Raw genomic sequence first — 24,200 nt, 5'->3', positions numbered from 1 at the left:
GGAATGATAAAACTCCCAGTGTATTTCTGTCATGAAAAAGCTGCTCATAAGAAGTATCTGCCATTGGAGCTTACTGTAAAAGTTATCAAAATATCTAATAGAGCCGATGATATCTTCATATTGCATGTTTTTACCGCACCAAAGCTGAGCCTCATGAACCTAACACTAAGTGTTTATAAGAGGGTCACTTGAAAATTCCATATAAAGTCAGAGAGGTGGCACTACTTGAATGAATTTTTTGGAAGAACTTGCAGCAAGTTTCAGCCAGATGGGTCTATTTCTTTGTGATTGATTTTCCATTGAATCGAGTAAATAGCGGTTTTTTCCATTTCCATCACGAAAAGGCACCAGCTAACGCCTCAGCAGTTGTGGTCGCATTCATCGATTAAGGGTACCAACTCGTTTCACATCCTCCAGACTTGGCTCCCTCGGACAACAATTTGTTCGCCAATTTGCAGAAATGACTAGCGGGAAATAGGGTTTAATCAAACCAGGATTGCATAGGCGAATGGTTATTTTTCGGACTTGGACAAATCCGTTTATTCGAAAGGGATCAATAAATAAGTAGTTTTTATTTTTGCACGGAGTTTTTAAACGAAGCTCGTATTCACCATTAAGGTGATAATCTCATGTGATTGGTGAAAAACATGTGACCCTACGACAAAAAAAAATTTTTTTTTTGTTGTACATTAGGCCGGGTCGGTTTGTGGGGAGGCAAAAAAATCGCCCATTGCTCTGTGAAAATCATATTCTACGGGTCAAAATAAGAAACTTTGCCGAAGGAACCATACTTCTAAAACGAATTCTGATGTCCCTCAATTTGGGTCGAACTTTTTAGTTTCTTTTCTATAACTCACTTAAATTAATTTTTTCATTTACATATGTTCTGACTAAATAAATTTCTTAAGAGAAAAAATAGATATTATTAAAAAAAAATAAAAATAAAGAAAACACATAGCCATTTAGCTGAGTTTTTCATGTAAAGGCCAAAAATGGTGATATTTTGAAATTGGGGGACATCAGAACTCGTTTTAGAGGTATGGTTCCTTCGGCAAAGTTTCTTATTTTGATCCCTAGAATACGATTTTTACAGAGCAATGAGCGATTTTTGAATCGATTCGCCCTATTGTACATCGTAATGCTGCATACTCAGTTTTTCATTTTCTCATTAATTTCGGTTTTTAAAGAATCTTAAGACTTCACAGGCGAAAACGTAAGCAGAGGTACCATTGCTTATACTTTATTTCATAATATTTAATTATTTTCACAACTTTATAAGCCAACGAAAAGTAAGTGAACATTTTTTGAATAGCTCGCTATATCTGCCTTCGTTTTATATTCATACTGACGTCGTCGAGTGGGTATAAGTGTCTGAATTAAACTGAATTAACATTTATGAGAAAATAAAAAGCTAAGTACGCAGAATTACTCTATAAAATTTATAGTTCCATATGCATTTGAAATTTTTTTCACAATTTTGCCTTTGTAATATAGTATTTGTAGAATAAGTGGTTGAAGTGGTTCGACATTCGACTTCTTTTGAAAATAATAGTAGTGAGAAGGGAAGACGAACGATTTTTAAATTCTTAGTCTTTGTTGTCGCTAAAACATAAAAATTCCTCGAGAACTCTAAAAACAAGCGGCGGTCTGATCGGATGACTTTTATTAACGTCATTTTATAATTTTGTTAAGGGCTAAATACTGTAAGGACTCGTTTTATATGAAGGGTACGTTCCACAGAAAAACGCACTTAAAAAATTACATTAAAAATACTTAACTTGGCTTTAAAAAGTAAGACTGCGTTCCGTAATTTTCTAAAATCGCATAAAACCAAAACAACGGGCCAAAATTATCTAAAAACCATTTAAAAAGTTTGCAGAAATTAAAAGATATAGGCTGCTTAATAAATTACATATATCGAATGCCTGAAAGAAATTCAAATAGAAGCTTAAAATAAACTTGTATTGAAACTTAATTAATTCTATTTTTTTTTTTGAAAAGTCAAATAGCTTAACATTTTTTAATCGTTATCGCTATCTAATAATGGTTTGCACCATTTGCGAAGTGGTTCCAAATCACCTTCATCAGCAAATGAGACTATCACTGCAATATACCTATGTATAGGTATTTGCGGTAAAGGCGATGGATTTTCTCAAACTTTATGCTCATGCCGTGAAGCTCTTCCTTGTCTGAAAATGTAATCGATAATCAAACTTTGCGATGATTGTCCAAGGATTTGTCGTATAAAATAAAAACCACACAACTTCAAAATCGCATAAAATAATCCGCATAAAATGAGACTGTGCTTGTATTTTGAGTTACCGTAATTGCCTATCAGTCCGATACGTGCCGTACTAATAACTTAGGAAAAATTTCTTTGCACTTAAACAACAATATTATGCACGAAAGCACGTACTGATGGTTTCGATGCAAAACAAAAAACTTTCTAAACAAATCTTCCGACAAATTTTTGATTTTGTGTAATATTTGATTTAACAAATCCCAATTTATACGCACTTTTAAAACTACTCGCATTTTTAAATAAAAAAAAAAAATGTGTGTGCAACATAATTTAAAAATTGCACTTTCTTCCACGTGCCCTTCTAAAGAAACAAAAACTTTGTAGAAACATTACAAAAATTTTTTATAAAAAAAGTATGCCTACAATCCCCAAACATTTATATATATATTTACTATTAAACACTTTTTGAAATTAGAATTTTTTTTAATTTATTTGTCAAACTTAAAAAAGCTTCCAAAATATGCTAATTTTCCCACCACTTCATTACCCTTACCCATTGCATAAACTATGTTCTATGAAAATCACACAGATGGCAATGGTTAAAGGCTAAAACTTCATAATCTACAGTTGTTTATGTCAAAGATTATACTATAATATAACCTCTTTTGCACAATATTATCTACATACTCACATCTCCCTCTCCGGGTACAGTGGAAAGCTGCTTATGCACGACCAAACTCAAACGCATAAATCTGATTTCCCACCAATATTATTCTACTTTCTCTTGAACGCGCATTTCCGCAGTCCAACACTTTCAATTCAATACTTGACAATACACTCACATACAAAAATCCCTACACTAAAATTGTACACTTACGGCGCCATATTCTATTCAACCATCTTGCCAATACGCCTACACTTTATGCGATGTAGTTTTGTATGTGAGTATTTGGTATCATTATTTTGGTATGTGTGCAACTCCTTTAAAGCTTCGCCGCTTCGTGAGCCACTTTTGCCATTCGCCATATTGTTACAATGCCTGTGAAAGTCATGAAAATTGTCGCCATACGCTTTTGTCGCTAGGGCGCGAATGTCATCGCATAATGGAATTTTATGGTTTAAATCCTCATGCTAAATACTAAAATTTATAATCGCCGCTATGGAAGTGACGTAAAAAACTATTTGCGTTAGGACCAGCGCATTGGCATGGGGAGGCGTTGGTGGTTTGTAAAAACAAGAGGAGCCGGCAGGATAGAGGATCAAGCTTTGTTGAATTGAATTTGGTTTTATGGTAAGTGAAAATCAGCGAAAGGCAAGAAAAAGGCAAAACGACAAAGTGAGTTTACTTGTTTTACTTGAAATGGCTTTAGATTGGCGTAAGATTTGCATTTCCACGATATTTATGACAATTCAAAAGCGACAAAAAGAGCTGTACGACGCCATAGCCTTCAACTAAGTGCCATACGAGCAAGAATGGAGAGTTGGTGTTGGATTTGTAGCTTCCACAGCTAATTTATTTAATAGCGCCTTTTAGGAAGAAGCGATGGAAATTTTTATCAGTGTTAAATTAAATTGCTTCCGGCACATTAGGAGATTGCGCATTAAGAATAGAGCAGTGAATTACATTTCAGTTACGATATCAACTTCAGTTGGTTGAAAGTTTGCTAGGTCTCTGCAATTTTTTAGTTACGCTTTTATCGTTAGCTGTAGTTTCAATGAACGGTTTTCGAGTATTTCGCAGTCGAAATGGTTGATTTGGGAATGGAAGTAAAAGAAGAGAGAAGAATAAAGCGGATTGAGCAATTCCATGTCAAATCATCCAAAAATTTTTGGAAAAGTAATTTTTTTTGGAACCAATTTTGTTTTTTTTGGGGAAAATTTTAAATTTTTTTTACCTTTTTTTTTGGAAAAACATTAAATTTTGGAAAAACATCTAATTTTTTTGTTAACACAGATTCGCGGTTCGTATTTGATTATATCTCAAAGAATTATGGGGAGTTGTTTTTACTACAAAATATTCTTCCCCAAAAGGTTTCAACAAAAATAAAATACATTTCCCTCCAAGAAAAAATTTTTTAAAACTATTCTTTCTCAAAAAATTATGAAAGTTTAAAAAGAAAACAAAATTATGTATTTCACATCAAAAACCTCAATACTCAAATTTTCAATTGCATAAATCTCAACACTATTAAATTGTTTCAAGCTTTTTTGAGTTTATTTATATATTGCTATTACTCCCCAGCCTAAAAATAGATAGATCACTGTTCCAGCCTAAAAGATTTTCATATACAGTTGTGAAGTTCTTTTGAGCTCCGAAGTCATTCGCACATAGTTTTACACTTCTAAAATACTTTTTTTATTTCAACAATGTGAAAGTTAAAATTATCTTTTAATATTCATTAAAATTGTAAACTTCTTCTTCCTCATTGGCACTGTAATCACTTCAGTGATTTTGGCCGAGTTTAACAAAGCGCGCCAGTCGTTTCTTTCACATGGTAACCGCTGCCAGTTGCATATACCAAGTGAAGCTAAGTTCTTCTCCACGACATTTTTCCAACGCAGGGAAGGCCTTCCTCATCTTCCTTCCTTAAAAGTGTAAACTGTTAAAACTGGTCAATTCAAAAACATTTTTATTTATAAAAATCGTCTTATCGCTTTGTTCCTAAGAGGAGTGAAACAATGAAGAAAAAAAACGAATAGTAGTCCAGATTTCCAACTTTGTGCAAGATTTATAAAAGAGAGATAAATTTTCATCAAAATTTCAAAATTTTTAACCAGAATTGGAAAATAATAAAAATTGCAAAGTCGTATAGCCCATTGAATAAAGCGCAAATGTGAAATGGGCTAAACTTCCCATTGACGTCCGATAATTTTTTCTTTAGAAGGTGTTTCGCTTTTCTACAGATAACGAATGCACGATACTTTTTTTACAAAAAGATAAATAAATAAAGAGACAAACTCGTGAATAAGTGTTTTTTTTCGTTTTGTAAAAGTCTCTTTCTTTTAGCGGTTTTATCTCTCAAACTATAATTTCTTAAGGGCTCTGTAGAACTCTCTTTTCAACATTAAATTGAATTCAATGAAGGTCTCTTAAAATACACTTGGATCAGTTTTTCGTTTATAGAAACCAGAAATATCTCATTTCCGAAGTAATGGCGTTATCTGACAAAAGGAAAAATATTATCGATGTATGAGCGGTGGTGTAATAAGCCTCCTGAAAACAAACAAGAAAAAATATGAATTTTGTTAAATTTGTTTTCCAAATTTTTAGACTAAGCTGGGCACAAAAACACCATTTAATTTACTCGACTTAAATGAGTAAATTTACGAGCACATAATGCATCTAAAAAGCCGAACAAATGATAATGCAACTAATCTTTTGAAAGAAAATTGCATAAGGAAAAAGTGCCAATACGAAAAACTTTCTGCGAGCTGCTAGAAATTTCGAAGAATAAACTTAGAAATTTTTTTTTTCATAAAAGTGGAAATGTTTAATATTTTCACCAAAAAATGTGTATTAAAAACAAACATAGTTTTAACTTCAAGATTATATTAGCTTGGGGTAAAAGAAATCCAATATATTCTCCGTAGAAAGCTGTAGTGATCGATTCCTTATAAATCATCGATCAAACAAATTTAAAGTTTTTGCTCGTTGTCAAGGTGACAACGGATAGCCAAGCCGCAATCCAGGCACTGGACGCGACTATAACAACCTCTAAAGTGGTGGAGCAAAGTAGGAACATCCTCACCAACTTGAGTGAAAACCATAGAGTAACCTTAATGTGGGTCCCGGGACACCGGAACATCGAAGATAACGAAAAAGCTGATGAACTGGCAAGAGGGGGATCTGCCATGAATAACGCTCTTGCAGTACCAGTATTCACTCCACTAGGTGCGGTCAAGAATGCAATTTCCCTAAAATACCTTCGAATTGCAGAGTGTAGATGGAGAGACCAGACGAAATGCAAAATTAGCAGAAAGTTATGGCCCACCTACAACCTCAAGCAATCGTCGACATTGATAAACATGAAACGACGGGACACCTGCAGACTTACGGCAGTCATAACTGGCTTCTGGTCTATCGGAGAACAAGCCGCCAAAATGGGCATCCCTCACAACACATACTGTCATAGTTGTAAACAACCGGAGAAAAAAGAAACAATCTTCCATTTCCTCTGTGAATGCCCTGCCCTATGGAGGGACAGAATGTTAACCCTGGGCAAACCCGCTTCGAGAGTCTCGAGCAACTGTCTGGCTTAGACGTCAACAACCTAATAAGGTTCCTAAACCGCACAGACTGGATATAATCCTGCTGCAAATAACTGTTAAACAATTTGGTAACGAGGATGTGGCAACAAAATGGTGCGGAAGCGCTAATTGGATTCTGGATGAATCACCACTCTAACCAACCACCAACCAAGGTGACATTTCCCTAAAACATTCGTTTGCGGTTTTTTATTTGTTGCATTCAGTTGTGAGTTACAAGGTATTAACACTCGAAGTCAACCAAGAGAATATTCGGTATATTTTACAGTTTTTCTTTGATAAAAGCGAAAATGTAAGCCAGAACGTTGAAATAGTGATTGGTGTTTATGGTACCGATATTGTAAGAGTTAACTTCATACAATTTTAGTTTCGTCACGGAATGTTCAGGCATTTTTCATAGTAAAAAAAGGTCGAAAATATTGATACAATCACAGAAATAATCGAAGTTGATCAGCATGTTATTAGTCGTAGAATCGGTCAAGAGCTAAAGATCGCCCATAAAACAATCTAAAACCATTTGCGTAAAAGTTTTACGTACAAGTAATATATTTCCTTTGTCCCAAACTAATATTAAGAATAAACTTCAGGTATAGCCTAGAAATGAAACGCCTAGTTTTGAAAATAGTCTTCAAACCAAAAATACGGTTTGCTCAAAATGATGTCCCATTTAATTTTCAAAAGTTAGAAAAGTTACTTAATACTTATATACAAATTTATTTCTTCAAAAACGCCCGTAAAATTCAGTGAAAGTAAATCAGACAACTCCAAATGAATGTGCACTGACCTTAAATAATCTTCTATTAATTTATTTTTCGTTCCTAGTACACTTAAGCAAATTCGTTTATTTTATCATAGCCGAGCTAATGCACAAATTTAATCTTTTCCAACTCAACTAACTTTTTCTACATCCTTTTCCAACCTTTTGCATGATAACTTTGCCGACGCTAAGAGCAAGCAAACTGCTAGAAATTTATCGGCAAAGTAAACGACAAATAACGCCGTGAGCAAAGAGAATGAACTCGGCTTGTAAGTATGTGTATGTAAAAACTTAGTTTGACTAAGAAATCATTGCATACTTTCAAGGGACCGTCGGCAGAAAATGCGACTGATAACATTATTGAAGTCAGTGTTTGCCCATAAGCAAGATTACACGAACACATTGGCAACTTGATTGTCTATATGAATGGCAAATTTTTCTTAAGGCACACCACCTCACCTTTATCCTGGCCTTGTGCCTTTGACTAAAGCTACTGTTGGAAGAAATACTTGCTCATTTATGTGCTTGTATGTATATACTATGTGTAGGCCACACAACAAGTTTGTTTTTTTTTTTCGATGTATTTTTATATGTTATTTCTGCTTGCTGCCTTCAGATGTGTAGCCTTCACTTAGGTAAATCAGGTAACTCTGGCAAATCAGCTTCCTTCTACCCATTCACTCATTGATGGAATTCCATCACCTTTGAGCTCTTCAGGTACGGGATTATGAACAGACGAAAATTTAATATTTCAGTAAACAGTGTGCAAGAATTTGAATTTACGATGGCTGAAAATAAATATGCACGAAAGTGAACTAAAGAGATTTTGAAAATGAAAATCGAAGCAGAAGACTGCATCGAAATCAGTCACCTTTTACATGAGACTTTGTCATAAGTAAGCGGAGATTACACGAAATCATTCTTACATATCCACAAATATGCCGGCATACATACACACATACAAACATAAATTAACCTTGTAGTATATACACATCCATACACACACGCGTATGGCGCTTAGCAAATGGTCTGTGTGCGCAGGCATGCTGTCAAATACAGGCGGCTTTAGGGATTTTCAGATTGCACAAGTAAATTCTGCATGACTGAAGCTGAACTGCAATATTGTGACGCATTATTTTCGTGCGCAGAATGAATTTCACGTACGAAGTGACAAAGAACGAAACGAGCACACCTATCCTGCAAGTTGTGTTTAGCGATGGCGTGAAAATTTTCAATGATAATATGACCAAAAACGCAAAGTGTAAAGTTCACTTGTTATGCAAACGCAAGTAAGTGAAAATTATGCTGTCTCTGTACACATAGGTAAATATTTGCACATGGATAAGCGTTAGTGTGTCGGTATTTTTGTTTGCTCGAGAAATTATGTAATCTTTTATGCCATTTTGTTTACACACTCTCAGCTTCTTTTTCCATTTTCCTGGAATATAAGATACACTCGCAAATATTTACATATGCATACATACACACATATCTGAACGCACTTACACATATGGCGATAAGGCGACCATTGGTGAAATTTGGCTCACCCAAAAGCTTACTCAGGCAGCGCAGTAGACGAGAGCAGATGAGCACACATTACATAGGTATGTATGTAAATTAGTGCTGATAAGTAGGTAAACATGGGAAATTGTGCTGAGAATTTCAGTAGCTGCTACGAAAATCTTACTACAGATTTGCGCCATCATTAGAATACAAGTAACACTTGCCAATCTGAAATATTGGTGCATTTGAAAGATAAAATGCGATTGTTCAGGGTTTGGCGTATATAAATACTAAACGACATTAAATTTTTTATCATATCCATTTTGCTTGAATTATGATCAATTCAATTTAATGAAATGGCAAATGCATCTATTATAGATATGAGAATTTTTAACATGACTAAAATAACATGACGTTGCGACATTTGAAGACAGCAATTTTGTAGTTTGAAAAATATTTGAGAGTACTTTTAGTTTTGGTAAAGCAACTGTAGCGCAAAGGATAATAAGCATATTTTAGGAAGTTTTTCTAGCGGTAGAAAGTAATAAATAAAAAATCTGAGTAATTATTTTGATTAAAAATAAATGGTTTTCCAATAAGAGGTGTTATTTTGATATTCAAAGAAAAATGCTATTTTTATTATAAATGATCGGATATGTATTTCATTATAAAGAGAAAGGTATGACGTCAATAGTGGAAAATAACATCAGGCAAATGACCACCATGAACACGTTTACAGGACAATATCCTTTTCATGCAATTTTTCATAACCGAATAGCAATGTGGCTGCCCTATGTCCTTGAAAGCCTCACGAAATCCACCTTTGAGGTCTTGAATCGCCCCTGGGATATTGGCATAGATCTTCTCTTCCACGTGGCCCCAAAGAAAAAAGTAGCAAGGTGTTAAATCACAAGATCTTAGTGGCCACTTGTGATCACCTTTTCGAGAGATAACACGATCCGGAAACTTTTTCGGTAAAAGATCAATGGCTTCGTTGCTTGTGTGGCACGTAGCGCCGTCTTGTTGAAAATAAAAGTTGTCCTAATCAATATCATCAAATTCTGGCCGTAAAAAATCGTTAATCATCTCTCGATAGCCTTTTATATATTTAACTAACAACTATTATTGGAAAACCCTTTATTGTACACTATTTTTTTTGAAGTAATACATCGTCAAAAAGGATTTGTAAAAGGAAGCACGACCGGACTAATTTTTAATTAAGGCAAACACAATTTTTTCATACATCGACTTTCGTTTTAAAAATATATTGAAAACAATCAACCCACACTTTTTCAAAAAGCCCTTAGAAATACGAGTACCTCAGAAACTTTTAATGTTCCGGTTTTCATTTGAGTGGGAAACAAAACCATTGAGAAATTCTTTATAAACATAAAATAAAATAAAAAACTTTTTTGAATTTTTTCGGTTCAATGTAATGGAGAATAGCTTTAGAAGAAAAGCTATTAAGCAAACAGATACTTTCATGTGAAATATAGAGACAAATACTCCAACATTCAACTCATGGAAACCGGTGTACCTCAGGGCAGTGTACTAGGGCCTGTAATATACATATGTGCTGTACACAGCTGATATTCTCTTGCGTGCAAGTATAGACATGATAGCAACTTTTGCAGATGACGCCGTCCTATTGGCAACTCATAAAACCTTAGAATCAGCAACAAACAAGTTAGAACAGATTTTTAACATAGTACTAACATGGTTTCATGCTTGGGGTATACAAATCAATAGTAGCAAAACAATTCATGTTGTTTATTCTAACAAGAAAGTAGGATGCAAGAATCTGACAATAAACAATGCACAAATCCTGATAGACACCAAATCAAGATACCTTCAAATGACTATTGACTCCAAACTTCTCTGGAAAGAACATACTACGTTGAAAAGAAATGAGGTAAAAAACAGATTCCGACAACTATACTGGCTACTTGGCAGGCGCTCGAAACTGTCTTTGCTGAATAAAACCATTATTTTCAAAACTGTGATTGTACCAATCTGGGCATACGGCATAGAAATCTGCGGAACTGAAAGTAAAAGTAACATTAACACGTTGGCTGCCAATGTATCACCGGTGATCATTTCAAAAAACTACCCCCAGGTGCCAATGTATCACCAGTGATACACGCTTAGGCCCCTAGATTTTAGGGGCTGGGACCCTAACGGAAGGAGTTTTGGGAAAATGAAAGTTTATTTTAAAAGAAAAAATATTTTATTTCATAGTAAAATACAAAGTTTTGAAATAATACGAAATTAGAAATGAGAAAATTCAATTCAATTCTGGAAACAGAAAAAACCATATTTTTTGTTTTTAATTTTAATGTAGTTGTTGAAAATGTTTAAGACATAGGTATGGTGACCTCCGACATTGGGCGCAGTATGTTGCCACCAGTTTGGCCTTCTTCCTGGCGACTGACGACGAGTTTGTCGTCTTTAATTCTGAATAACACATGCCGCAACGATGTCTCTTGCGCCTACCATCCTTTGTTGCTTCTGTCGACGTTATTAAAAAGTGTTTTCCCTGCGGAGGTGAGCGCGCTATTGAAGCGCTATCTTTTCCACTCATGAAAAGGATAATGCTTTGACGAAAATCAGGATATTTTCATTTTATAAGTTTTTGACACTGTTTCAGAGGACTGGGCATTATCTGCAAAGTGAATGAATTTGAGCAAGATCTGGAACCGGTTACGAGCCATAACTTGTGGGACGAATGCGTTTTTGAACAATGTGCTTGGTTTCCAATAGTCGGTTATTGCAGGGTATTTTACCATTCCCATATACATGACTATGGCCAGAAACTCCATGATCTCCTGGCGATCAGTATCTTTCCACATATTCATCCTACTGCTGCTGCGAGTACCGATGCCAGTTACTTGAGAGTTTGCATTCCTATTTGTCTCTTCAACAATAATATCCAATATCTCATCGGTTAAAAACTATCTGAAATATTGAAATGGCGTACCGGCATCATATTGCAAAACCTGGGGTGGATTGGTAAATTCTTCTAAATTCTTCAAAGTCTCTCCGGTAGCAGGCGAGGTCCATGCTGTCGTAGTTTCCGTCTGTTCTTCATCAGCAGTATTATTACAAATGTTAGCACTAACATCGAGGTCCTCATCAATACTGTCATCACTCCTTGTATCACTGCCTGAATCGGGGATGTACTCATCTTCATCTGGACTAAAATTCCACCACTAACACTGGAATTTTCCATTGAATTCAACGCGTCACGTATTTCCTCGGAATTCATAACTTCACAACTTCACTTCACTATATTTCACTGTAATTTGCAACCAACTGCTCGCTATGAACTCAAGTTTGATACTGATTTATTTTGATTTACTTCTTCGAAAGGAGATCACCGGTGATCACATTTCAAAAAAAATAAGAATAGTTTTAAAAAAACGGCAAGTGGTCACCGGTGAACACAGCACAAAAACGTGCTCATACGCGTCAGGAGCGTGACTTTTATTCCTGGTAAAAATATCTCGTTAAAATTCAAACGGGAACATGACTTTTTTTGCTTGGCACTTGGGGGTAGATTTTTTTTGTGATCACCGGTGATCCGTGGCAGCCAACGTGTTAACATTATTCAACGACTACAATCAAAAATACTTAGAACTATAACCAATGCACCTTGGTACGTCCCAAACGAAGATATTCATAGCGACCTCAACATCGATACAGTAGCAGAAATCATCCGCAAACGCAGCACAAATCATATTGTCCGTTTAAGGGGTAACACCACTCTAGAAATTTCAAAAAATTGATTTTTTTTTATAAGCTTAAAAAATTCTTTGAACCTTTTAAAATACAGAACAAAAAGTTTTATACGTTACCGAAGTTTATTTCATAAATATTTTAAGCTTTTAACCAAGCGTTAGTGACTGCTACCTAACGATTTCTCCAAATTTCCAAACTTTAAACGCGTTTTTCTCAAAACACGTTTTCTGAAATTGGCACGCAGCATAACTCAAACAACTTTAAATATTTTTAATCAGGTTTTTCACTACGTCTGTATAATAACCTTCTTAAGAGAAGAGCGTAGGGGATTTTCGATAGATTAATTTAAACGATTGTTATAATTATTTAAGTGCCGTTTTTTTAGTCCAAAATAGAGTTTTTTCCTTCAAATGCTTGCTAATTCCACAAAAATAACTATTTTTTAAATCCCCTACGTGTTTCTCTAGCTATTCTTATCTAGATTAAGAAAAAAAAATTTCCTTGTTCCAAATTAAAATTTGCACCCTCTGTGCTGCGTGCCGCGGAGCTCCTTCAAGAGAAACCACATTACAAAAATGTCTCCAATGCCGCCATTTTGTAAAATTGTTCGATCAAACTTTGTAGTTTTGTATTTTAGTATATAAGTAATAACTTCCCAAATCAGAGTGATTGTTTTCCCTTTCTTTCTACACAAAAAAATTCTTTAAAAATCGTGTTTATTTTACGCGTGTAGAGTGGTGTTACCCCTTAATGAACCATACAAATACTGACATGCGACAGCTCCCAGCAACAGAAAGGGCAAACTCCAGCCGGCTCAAACGACCAACCCCAGCTCAGCTGATAACTAGAATAATTTAAAGCTATGTATGTACCTACATGCACTTGTAAATTCACACAAAAACTTAACCAAAATGTAATATTGATAATGATTAATGTCATGAAATCCAAGCTGTAGAAAGAATTACTTAGTGTCATATGACAGGTGTATTTAATAAAGGAGGAAAAAAAAGATGTTTTGATTTTTATTTAAAAAATATATTACAAATTTTCACAACAAAACCATCTAAGTATAATATTTTTTATAAAGAAAAGGCATAATTAGAAATTTATAAACTTTTTTGTCGATTATGCGTGTGAATAAGCCTGTTAAAAAAAATTCAATTTAAAAAAGTGTTATGTGAAAATTTTATAAAAAAAATGTATATACCAAAATAGGTACAAATGTGTTAAAGTTATGAACCCGATTCTGAAAATAGTAAAAAAAATGGACAAACAATTTTTTTCAAAAACTCAAACATATTTTAAAAAGGCTGTAAAAAGAACTCTCCACATGTCTGGATTTTTATAAAACAATGTATTAAATGGTTTCCATAAAATTAAACACATTTTAAGAAGGCTTTAGAATTACGCCAGACGCTTCAGATGTATCGACTTTTATGAAAAAAAAAATTACTAAAGGTTCCTTTATTTAAAAAGATATTGAAAGTTTTCATAAGGAAATCATCTAAACCAAAATTTTGTTATAAACCAACGAAAAACATAAATTAAAAATTTATAATATTTTTTAACTTTTTCAATTATACATTTTAATAGCTTGTTAAACAAAATCACAATTTGAAATAAAGTGTTATGCGAAAACTTTTTATAAAAAAAGGATTCATCAAAAGGGGGTTGTCCGAATTTTGATTCCGACACCGAAAATTGTCAAAAAAAAAAAAAAGAATATACGGAACATTTTCATACAGATAATCATAGTTCAAAAAAGCCTTAGCACTACACAGGACTATGTTTTGATTTTTATTTAAAACAGATATTAAAACTTTTCATAGCAAAATCATCCACAAATTTTTAACAAACCAAAGAAAGACATAATTAGATTATTTCTAACTTTTTTAATTCGACACTAAGTAGCTTATTTTAAGAAGCAAAATTTATTTAATTTTATGAAAAATTGTATATATCCAAAGCGGTTGGAATTCGTTTAAGTTATACTTGTAAGTACGACCGACTTGCAATCACAAACTGGCCCCAACTTGAAGGTAATATATACCTATCGGGTGCTATAAAAATAAATGTAAGAAGAAAATTCCGCTGAAATTAAAATATTAGATTCGGTAACAGGTTTGTAGCATTTTTAACGAGGGCTTTTATTTGAACAAAAATCAATATTTGTATCAATAAATTAATCAATTATATATTGGCCGGCGCCATTTACAACCTTTTTCCACCTCGCAATCAATTTGTTGATGCCGTTCCGCCAAATGTCGCCTGGTCTGGTGTCAAAGAAGTTGTTGAGCCAGTTTTTAAATACCTCTTTGTAATTGAAGGTAACACCCTTCATAGTGTTTGACAGGGAGCGGAAAAGATGGTAATCGGTCGGTGCAAGGCCCTGAAAAAACTGCGGATGCGAAAGGATCTTCCATTCGAGCTCTGGGACAGACCTACAGTTTCAAGCCGACCATGAACAGCAGATATTTTTTATGAGGAGCTTTTCCATGGCAGAAATACACTCGTAGGTTTGCCATTGCCTGCCGATGGGCGACCGCTATAAAAAAAATGTTTTTCTTCACTTTGGTGTTCCTCCGAGATTCGAACCTTTGTTCTCTCTCTGAATTCCGAATGTTAGCCACGCACCAACCCATTCGGCTACGGCGCCGATACAAATTAAAAAGAAAATAGTAGTAAGAGTACGTGAAAATAGCAAATCCATGAAAATTGGATACTGAATTATTAGTTCGTTGCAATAGATGGTTTTTGTTGTAGTATGAACTATATTTTTTTATAAAATTATAATTAAAAAAAAAAAATAAAAAAAAAATAAGTACATAAATAGTCAAGACTGTGGTGCGTACTTAATTTGACGCTAACAGTATGCACGTCTTTTAGTTTTATAAATTATTACTTTTTATCTTTTTTGTTTCCATTTGTATAAGGAGTGATTTTCTTTTAGAGCAGTATGTGGCCTAGAAGTTGGCCTCTAAAACAAAGCGAGGTAGAGAATTTTTTAACTGATTTGGATGATAATATATGGTGTACAATCTCGTTTTTCCGTTGACTGTATATGCCAACAAAGTACGCAAATTACACAGTGTGATAAATTTCACGCCATCACTTTTTAGATCTGCATAAATTCGGTGCGTACCAACTACTGAAGATTTACTGCATGAATTCGAATAGTAAAATTGGTGTTGCTAACACTAAAGGTATATTTTCAGATGTTAGAAATAAACAAACTACAACCCAAGAAATATTTTGTGGGGTGACTCACCCCTCAGTGTGTCTTCCGAGGGTTAAGCCCAAAATTACTTTCTTGTTAAATTACTATGATTTATGGGTGTCCGATTGACTGCCATCAATTAAAATATCTCATTACTTTCACCACAATGGAATATTTATGAGCAATTAAAGCCCTAATTGCCTTTAATTACTAAACACGTTTAAGCTTTTCTTCACTTTCAGCAAAAACCACTACCGATTCATGCAAAGTTACAGTATTTCCGCAATCATGACCGCGATTATTCATCACCTGTCAGTGTTGGGAAATTGCGCGCACGCAGAAAGTTTAAAATTTAAATTGCTAAACTACGTAATAATCCATATTACCATTACTTACACTCACCCATTTACATGTACACACCCATTACCCTGCATAGATGTGTGGATAAGTTGAACCACACATGAGCAGAAAATCTTCTAGTATTTAAGTACGAGTATATGTATGCATTTGTATGTCAATATATGTACGCCTATGTATGTACACACTCGCACATGCTGGCGTCTTATGTTACGCGTACGCATTGTTGTACTGCTGCTTACGCTGCCGCCACTGTTAGCCAGCTTAGCAAGCTACTGAGTACATAAATACTGCTTGAAACTTTCAACAACCACCTGCGTGTTACGCGATACAGAGAGCAACAACAATAACAACGCGGGGCAAATAAACAACATGCATGAGTAGAAAACTTACGTACGTGCACATACATATACATATAAGCTTGCATATCCCATACATATTTCTAGCTTAAGATGCATTTGAGCTTCCAAAAAAATGCTGAATTTGCTAAGAAGGATTAGTGGATTCTGGAAGGATTTTGCAATTTTTTTTCTATATATATTATTATATTTATATTTCCTTCATATGCTTTTGCGGTTGCCTCAATAGTTGTTGGTATTACTTTCAACTTTAGTATTTTATAGTTTTCTTCGTGGCATCTGTAGCATTTGAATAATGTCTAAGGTACGTGATCGCAAACTTACGACATCAACCGCAGCCGACGCTATTAGTTTGCGCTGCGATTATTATTATAGGTGTACCTTCCGGGGTAATTTTGTTTGTTTTTTTTTTGGTTTCGCCCGATTTTGTATAAGTGGCAGGATATGTAAGATGTTTAAGTTACCATCTTATCAACAGCAAAGTGTTTGGTTAAGAAATTATGAAATCTTCAGCAGCAAATAATAATTTTTCTTCAGGGTGCCGTTTAGATGCGAAGAACTTTAAGTTGGCAACATTGTTTTCTGCGACAGCCAATTTAAGAATGTTCTGTTACTTTGCGGCATTAAATTAATCAGCGACAATTCAACGCGGGTTATTATTTTCTTGAAGTGACACACCACTGGAAATAAAATGGGAAGTGTAAAAAATGCCAAATTGACTGAAGTTGATATGACCACAATTTGGGATATACAAAATTTCTGAATAAATGAAATAACAAGCCAACTAGTACCGGATGTTTTCTTCTAAAATATGGGAATACTGGATCCTTCAAAAGTAAAGCATGTTCTGTTTAACCGATTATCCTTAAGGATGATCACCGCATTAAATGGATTTGCATTGAGTGTCAGGTCAAGCCAGTTGAAAACATGAGAAGGGAATATCAGAAATTAATAGAATTAAAATCAGCACGCGAACTGCACGGCGACGTGTCCTGGCCTTGGCTGATGGAAATGTTAAGGCAGTTAATAGGAGCTTTTTTCTATATAAGCGATTACTCAGGATTACTTTGCACCATTCCGAGCTCACAAAATATTTATTCAAAATTTTGTTTTTTTGTTTGGGTGAAAAATGGTTTAAAAACCTTACGGAGAATGTGAAATATATTATCACAGGAGTATAAAAAAGAAAAGACAACGCAGTTTTTATCATATATGAAAAAAAATATAAGAATTAGACCAAACAACTCAATGCGTTTATAAAAAAATTTATTTTAGAGAATTTTCGAGTATAAAAATTTTAAATTTTCCATTTCGAATTTAGTTCTAAGAAAATTTTTTAAAAGCACCTCATCCCAGAGATTTGCTTTGTACACTGAATTGAATTTTAATATTGGTAATGCTTGTGTGAAACTAGTTCCATCATATATTTTTAAATAATTGTTGTTTTTCAGGTATTTATAAATAATTTTATAAAGGGCGGTTAAGTTTTAAGGGCTGGTGTTGATTTCGAACCAAATACAATTTTTTTAGAAAATTATTATCATTTCTCTTTATTATGATAATACTGGTATGAATCAATTACGCATAAAACAAAATATTGGCTAACTGACCGCCGTGGCCTCAGCGGCACACCTCCATCCGATGGTCCAAATTTTCGGTGACGCTGAGGCATAATTGAGGTTTTATGCCGTTAATGTGCCGAATTATCTCATCATTTAGCTCTTGAATTGTTGCTGGCTTATCGACGTAAACCTTTTCTTTCAAAAAACCCCAAAGAAAGAAGACCAACGGTGTCAAATCACATGATCTTGGCGGCCAATTGACATCGCCGCGACGTGAGATTTTACGGCCATCAAATTTTTCGCGCAAAAGAGCCATTGTTTCGTTAGCTGTGTGACAAATGGCATCGTCTTGTTGAAACTACATATCGTCCGCATCCATGTCTTGCAGTTCGGGTCATAAAAAGTTGGTTATCATCTCACGATAGCGAACACCATTCACAGTAACTGCCTGACCGACCTCGTTTTGGAAAAACGACAGTTTGGCCCATAAGCCGCACCAAACAGTCACTCATTGTGGTTTGGTTTTTCGGCAATTACTCTTGGATTATCATTCGCCCAAATGCGGCAATTCTGCTTATTGACGAATCCACTGAGGTGAAAATTTGCCTCATCACTGAAGATGATTCACGAAGTGCGCGATATGCATTTCGATTTGAACACCCGTTTTCATAATAAGCCTGAATAACTTTAACGCGTTGCTCGATTGTGTATTTTTTCATAGTTCAAATTGAATTAGTCTGAAATTGAAAAGTGTTAAATAAGAAGCAGAAAAAAACTTGACGTTTAGGTGTGGTTTACATTCAGCATCAGCCCTTAAAATTTAACCACATTTTATATGGATTAGTAAATTATTGGACAAGATAGCGAGTATGATAATTTTAATAGAAATTTTAGAAAGAAATTAATGGTGCACATTTATCGGTTATCCCACACTGTTGTCATCTGAGCGGTCCCCACTGAAATGTTCTGGGGAATATTTTTGTAGAACATTTTACCGCCATCATCAATCCTACACCCACGTTATTTCTTGTATTAAAATATTAAGAGTAAGCATATTGAAGCACTCTGAAATATTTTTAGTATATAACAATCTAATTCTTACTAATGATGACTTTGCTTCCAGTTTCTCTGGAGAAAATATAGAAATACTTTTCTGACTAAGTCTCAGTTTTTTCCACACTTTGGCTTCTAGAATGCAGGCCAACTACTTTGCCTTCACACACTTATATGAATGCTTAGTGCTCCTTATAAAGGTTGATCAATTTAGAGGTATCCGATTTTAAATAGAAATAAAACCACGAAAATTTCAATTGATGGGGCAATCTTTATTAATTTTGTGTAGAACCATTCATGACATTTATCTTTTAGAGATAAAATTTTCTTTCGTTTTAGAGATAATCTCCGCAACTGCGCCGTAATTCGGTCATCCGTGAACAGCAATTTCAAATGGCTCACTGGAGGACTTCGATCGGTATCTCGTGAATAACTTTAGTAATGTTGGCTTTTAATGCCTCAATTGACTTTACGTAGACTTACAAATATGAACGAGACTGATTTAATATATTAAAACACAAACGGTTAATTATTGTTCAATTTTTATTTTATTTCAAAGTAATCTCCATTGGAGGCGATACACAAATGCCAACGTTTTTTCCAATCATTAAAGCATTTCTGGAAGGCCGATTTCGGTATGGATTTCAGTTCCTTCTTCGAATTCTCTTTTATGACTTCAATTGTCTCAAAATATTTTCCACGGAGCGGCAACTTGAGCTTGGGAAACAGGAAAAAGTCACATGGAGCCATATCAGGCGAATACGGTGCTTGCGGAACGATATTAACATTATTTTTGTTCAAATAATCGCGAACAAGACGTGATGTGTGAGCTGGTGCAATATCGTGATGCAAGAACCAAGACTTGTTTTCCCACAATTCCTTCCTTTTAAGACGAATGTTCTCGCGCAAACGCTTTAAAACGTCTAAATAATATTCAGCGTTAACCGATCGGCCTTGCGGAAGGAATTCCGAGTGCACCACACCTTCGTAATCGAAAAAAACAGTCAGCATAACCTTAATTTTTGAGCGACTTTGGCGTGGTTTTTTTGGGTTTCGGCTCCTCCGGGGAGCGCCATTCCGATGATTGTTGGGCTGTTTCGACGTCATACTCATAAACCCAAGTCTCGTCACCAGTTATGATGTGCCGGATGTCCGTATCAGTCATGGCGAGCATTTCCTTAGCGACAAAATTTCAAACAAATTCTTTGTTCAACTTGAATTTCCATCGTTAAATTCGAAGAACACACTCGAGGTTGACTTGTTTACAGTAACACAGAAAACAAACTATGTGACATATCTCGCTGAAATTTGCCATGTAAGCTTATAACAGTCCTACCAAAAAAAAAAAATTTATTTTTGCCATATGTCATCCGCGGACCGTTTTATTGATAAAGTCTCGTTCATATTTCAGCAGAAGGTATACCCCTACAAATAAAAATCCAATGGTGTGGTATTACACGACATTGGTGGCCAATCCAGTGATACATGAGAGACAAATTTCTCACTGAAGCGACGACACAATTAATCCATTGTTTCACGGGCTGTGTGGATATATGGCTAGTACCACAGTTTTGTCGGATTGTTGGAACGCTCAAAATTAAATTTGTTTGTTTTCTATCAGACACTTAAAAGAAGCGACGAAAATAAAAAAAATGAATTAAAACTAAAAATTACAAAAAAAAACAAAATATTTTTATAATTACAGTCGAACTTCACTACAGTGAACTTCCATAAAATGAAGCTCTCCTTATAATGAACTGGTTTCGAAGACACTGCTTTTTCGTTCTACTTTCGGTGTATTTTTGTCTCCTTATAATGAATTTCTATATAGTGAAGTTTTCTATATAATGAACAAATTTTACAGCTGGAAATTCAAGCGTCCTAAGTTTTTGTCTCCATATAGTGAATTTTTTCAAAAGTTTTCTGTTGCAAAATATTACAGTTAGATGTGGACAAACTGTAGTGAGGGGAATCCTAAAATTAAAACAGAAAGAGCTGAGCTATTACAGTTTTATTCAGTGATTGAAGTTAAAATGACGCATCGCAGCAGCATTTCGCTTGAAAAAAAGTTATTAATGACTAACAAAGTTAATGAAGGAAAGAAAAAAAAAATATTGCCAATGAATTCGGAGTTCTTCCCAGCACTTTATCAAATATTTTAAAAAATTAGGAAGTGATTTTAAAAAATGCGGAGGATTTGGCAGTAAATACCAAATGCAAACGACTTCGACCTTGTCATTTTGAGGATATTGACGAAGCAATGCTGAAATGATTACTCGTTGCACGTGGTAAGAATCTCCCTTTATCTGGACCATTATTGAAGCAAAAGGCCAAAGATTTTGCGGAAGCACTAGGACACCACGAATTTGAGGCAAGTGCCGGTTGGTTAGACGAGTTCAAAAGTCGGCATGGCGTTATTCAAAAGGCATTATGTGGGGAAAGTGCTGACGCCAACATAGAAAACCGTGATGAATGGGTAACGAACGTCTTACCGAAATTAATTGAAAATTACAACATTAACGACATTTTTAATGCCGACGAGACTGCTTTGTTTTTCAAATGCTTGCCAACTAAAACACTGGCATTCAAAAATGAAAAATGCTTTGGTGGGAAGCAAAGCAAGGAGAGAATAACTGTCCTGGTGGGAAGCAATATGACTGCATCAGAAAAGCTAAAATTGCTGGTAATCGGAAAGGCCAAAAATCCGAGGTGCTTCAAGGGAATAAAATCTTTAGGTGTCGATTATGAGTTTAACAAAAAAGCATGGATGACCAGTGAGATTTTTACGAAATGGATTGTAAAACTCGACAAAAAATTTTGTGATCAAAACAGAAAGGTGTTGTTTTTTGTTGATAACTGCACTGCCCACCCTAAAGATGTAAGAGACAAGTTGAGAAACATTCATCTCGCTTATTTTCCTCCCAACATGACTTCGTTACTGCAACCAATGGACCAAGGCATTATCTACAACATGAAACAACATTACAGAAAACGAATTTTAACAAATATATTGACTCAAGTGGATGAGGGAAATTCTGTTATGGCCATAGACTTGCTGCAAGCAGTTCGAAATCTTAGCAATGTATGGAATGTCTATGTTAAACCAGAAACAATTGCCAACTGTTTTAAAAAGGCTGGATTTTCAAAAGATGCTATGCAGATTCCATTTGAGCATTGGGATGAAGAGGACCTTCTTTCAATATCGGATTTGGCTGCTTTACAGTCTTCATTTAAAAAAGTAGCAAATATCGAAGCATCGTTTGATGACTACGTAAATGTTGATAATGGTGTGCAGACTTGGGACAACCCATCCGAAGAAGATATTCTCAACAGCATTTTTGAAAGTCGCGGAGTTCCAGCTGAACCTGGTAAGCATTTATCTTTTTATAGTCAAACAAAAATTTAATATGTAAATATTATTTCAGATAACGATGAACACGATTTGACCGTTGAAAAATTGGCAGAAACTGAGGAGGCATTACCTACGTTGATACAAGCTGCTTCATCCATTAGCGTAATTAGAACCTTTGTGGAAATGAGGAGTGACGTGCCGATTAATGTTTTCAACTCTCTACATGATTTGGAAGCTTTTATTGAAAATGAAAAATGGAAGACTGTAATTCAAACCAAACTCACTGATTATTTTAAATAAAATTACATAAAAAATCAATGTTTCTTTATAATGAAGCTTCTATATAGTGAAGTGATTTTCAGGTCCCGTGCGAATTCACTATATGGAAGTTCGACTGTATTACAATTTTTTTGCCGGTCACGCTGTTTATTGAAAAAACAAAAGTGTTAACCTACAGCTATTTTAATTTATAGTGCTGAAATTTTTCTGCAATTAGGAAATGAAAATTTTTGCTGTGCAAATACAAAAAAAAGTTTATGGAGATAGAAAACTAACAAAGAACAAAAAAGGTATTTAATCTTTATTTTACTACGTTAAACTTTTTCTTATGTACCTTTCTGAGCTCGCACATCTCTATTAATAAACCACCATAGTTTCAACATAGCCGAGGATATTGTCAAAAACAATCACATCTATGCCACGATTAAAAATTGGATTACTCGGATCTGTTCGTGATCGCGCGAAGTCTCGAATAGTCTTTGCGCATTTCGGGTTAACCTTCTGCGCCAATACTAGTGAAAAGTAAACCTTTGAAACAAAGTTCTCAGTCGGCTCAGGGATCGAAGGGAATGACTGCACTAAAAATAGTCATAATAAAACTCCATCTGCGATAATTTACTATGAGCCCACAACTAAAATTTTGAGGCAACAGCATTGATTGTCCTTACAGTTGCTGTGAGCTGGGTCAAGGGTGACGTGTGTCAAAACCAGTGATTGGTCCTAAATGTACTTAACTCTCACTGATTTCAGAAAGCTTTTTAAACAGCGGATTGTTAGAGCACCGCATGACCACGCAGCTGCGTCAAAATACCGCTAGAATTCCGAATTGTTCTCCAAAAGTAAGAAAAATAGAAAGCAATAAAAATGACTTTAGCAAAATTCCATGCAAATCGACTACAACGACACCTTATTCTCAACTCATATAGAAGTTAACAGTTGATGGGCATGCAAATAATTTGTTGCAACACTATTCTGAGGAGTTCGCAGTATAAATAGCGCAACTTAGATAGGTAACAGGTGAATTTTACAAGTTGGTTCTCCTTGAAAGTTTTAACGCAGCGTAGAAAAAGAAAAAAATTTTAGTCAAACAACTTTTCACATACTCGCTTGCCTGCGTACACATGTGCTCATTGGCACCCATTCGTTGATGAATGCAAGTTCAAGTTTTATTACAGTGCCACGGGCTACAGTACTTCGCCCACAGAGTTGAGCGGCAACTTGGCTCGATAAGTTGCATCGATTAGTTGCTTAGGCCTAGATTTTTGCGCAAGCACGCACACATGTGAATGCATGTAAATTGTGGAAAGTTAGGCCGTTTATTTTCGAATATATGCGCATATAAATTACATAATTACACTTATGGAGAAAATATTAGAATGGCGATGTTTAAAGAACAACGAATATCATAACAGGTGGCGCTAAAGTGATCCTCCTAACAGAAAATGCTATAAATTTTGCGATTGGCCCCTAATGTCAGTTCTGTTTTGACATTTGTGTAGTAAACACATGCGAAAT

At 34.9% G+C, this 24,200-nt stretch overlaps 1 protein-coding gene across 1 annotated transcript; it reads left to right on the top strand.

Moving 5' to 3' along the window:
* The first annotated feature begins 21,563 nt into the window (after positions 1 to 21,563).
* Positions 21,564 to 22,706, top strand: LOC128867842 (tigger transposable element-derived protein 6-like). The gene is made up of 2 exons (XM_054109394.1): positions 21,564 to 22,422; positions 22,480 to 22,706. Exons 1-2 carry the CDS (start codon positions 21,708 to 21,710, stop codon positions 22,704 to 22,706), a joined length of 942 nt encoding a protein of 313 aa, XP_053965369.1. The 5' UTR covers positions 21,564 to 21,707.
* The last annotated feature ends 1,494 nt before the right edge of the window (positions 22,707 to 24,200 follow it).

This window comes from Anastrepha ludens, chromosome 6, assembly GCF_028408465.1.
Source record: "Anastrepha ludens isolate Willacy chromosome 6, idAnaLude1.1, whole genome shotgun sequence".
Taxonomy (NCBI): Eukaryota; Metazoa; Arthropoda; class Insecta; order Diptera; family Tephritidae; genus Anastrepha; species Anastrepha ludens.
The sequence above is the reverse complement of the archived record's forward strand: the minus strand, read 5'-3'. Positions and strand labels throughout refer to the sequence as shown.

Coding starts and splice junctions, on each gene's coding strand:
- LOC128867842 (XM_054109394.1), top strand. CDS start 21,708: ATGACTGCATCAGAAAAGCTAAAATTGCTGGTAATCGGAAAGGCCAAA. Junction 22,423..22,479: donor CGGAGTTCCAGCTGAACCTG/GTAAGCATTTAT, acceptor ATATTATTTCAG/ATAACGATGAACACGATTTG.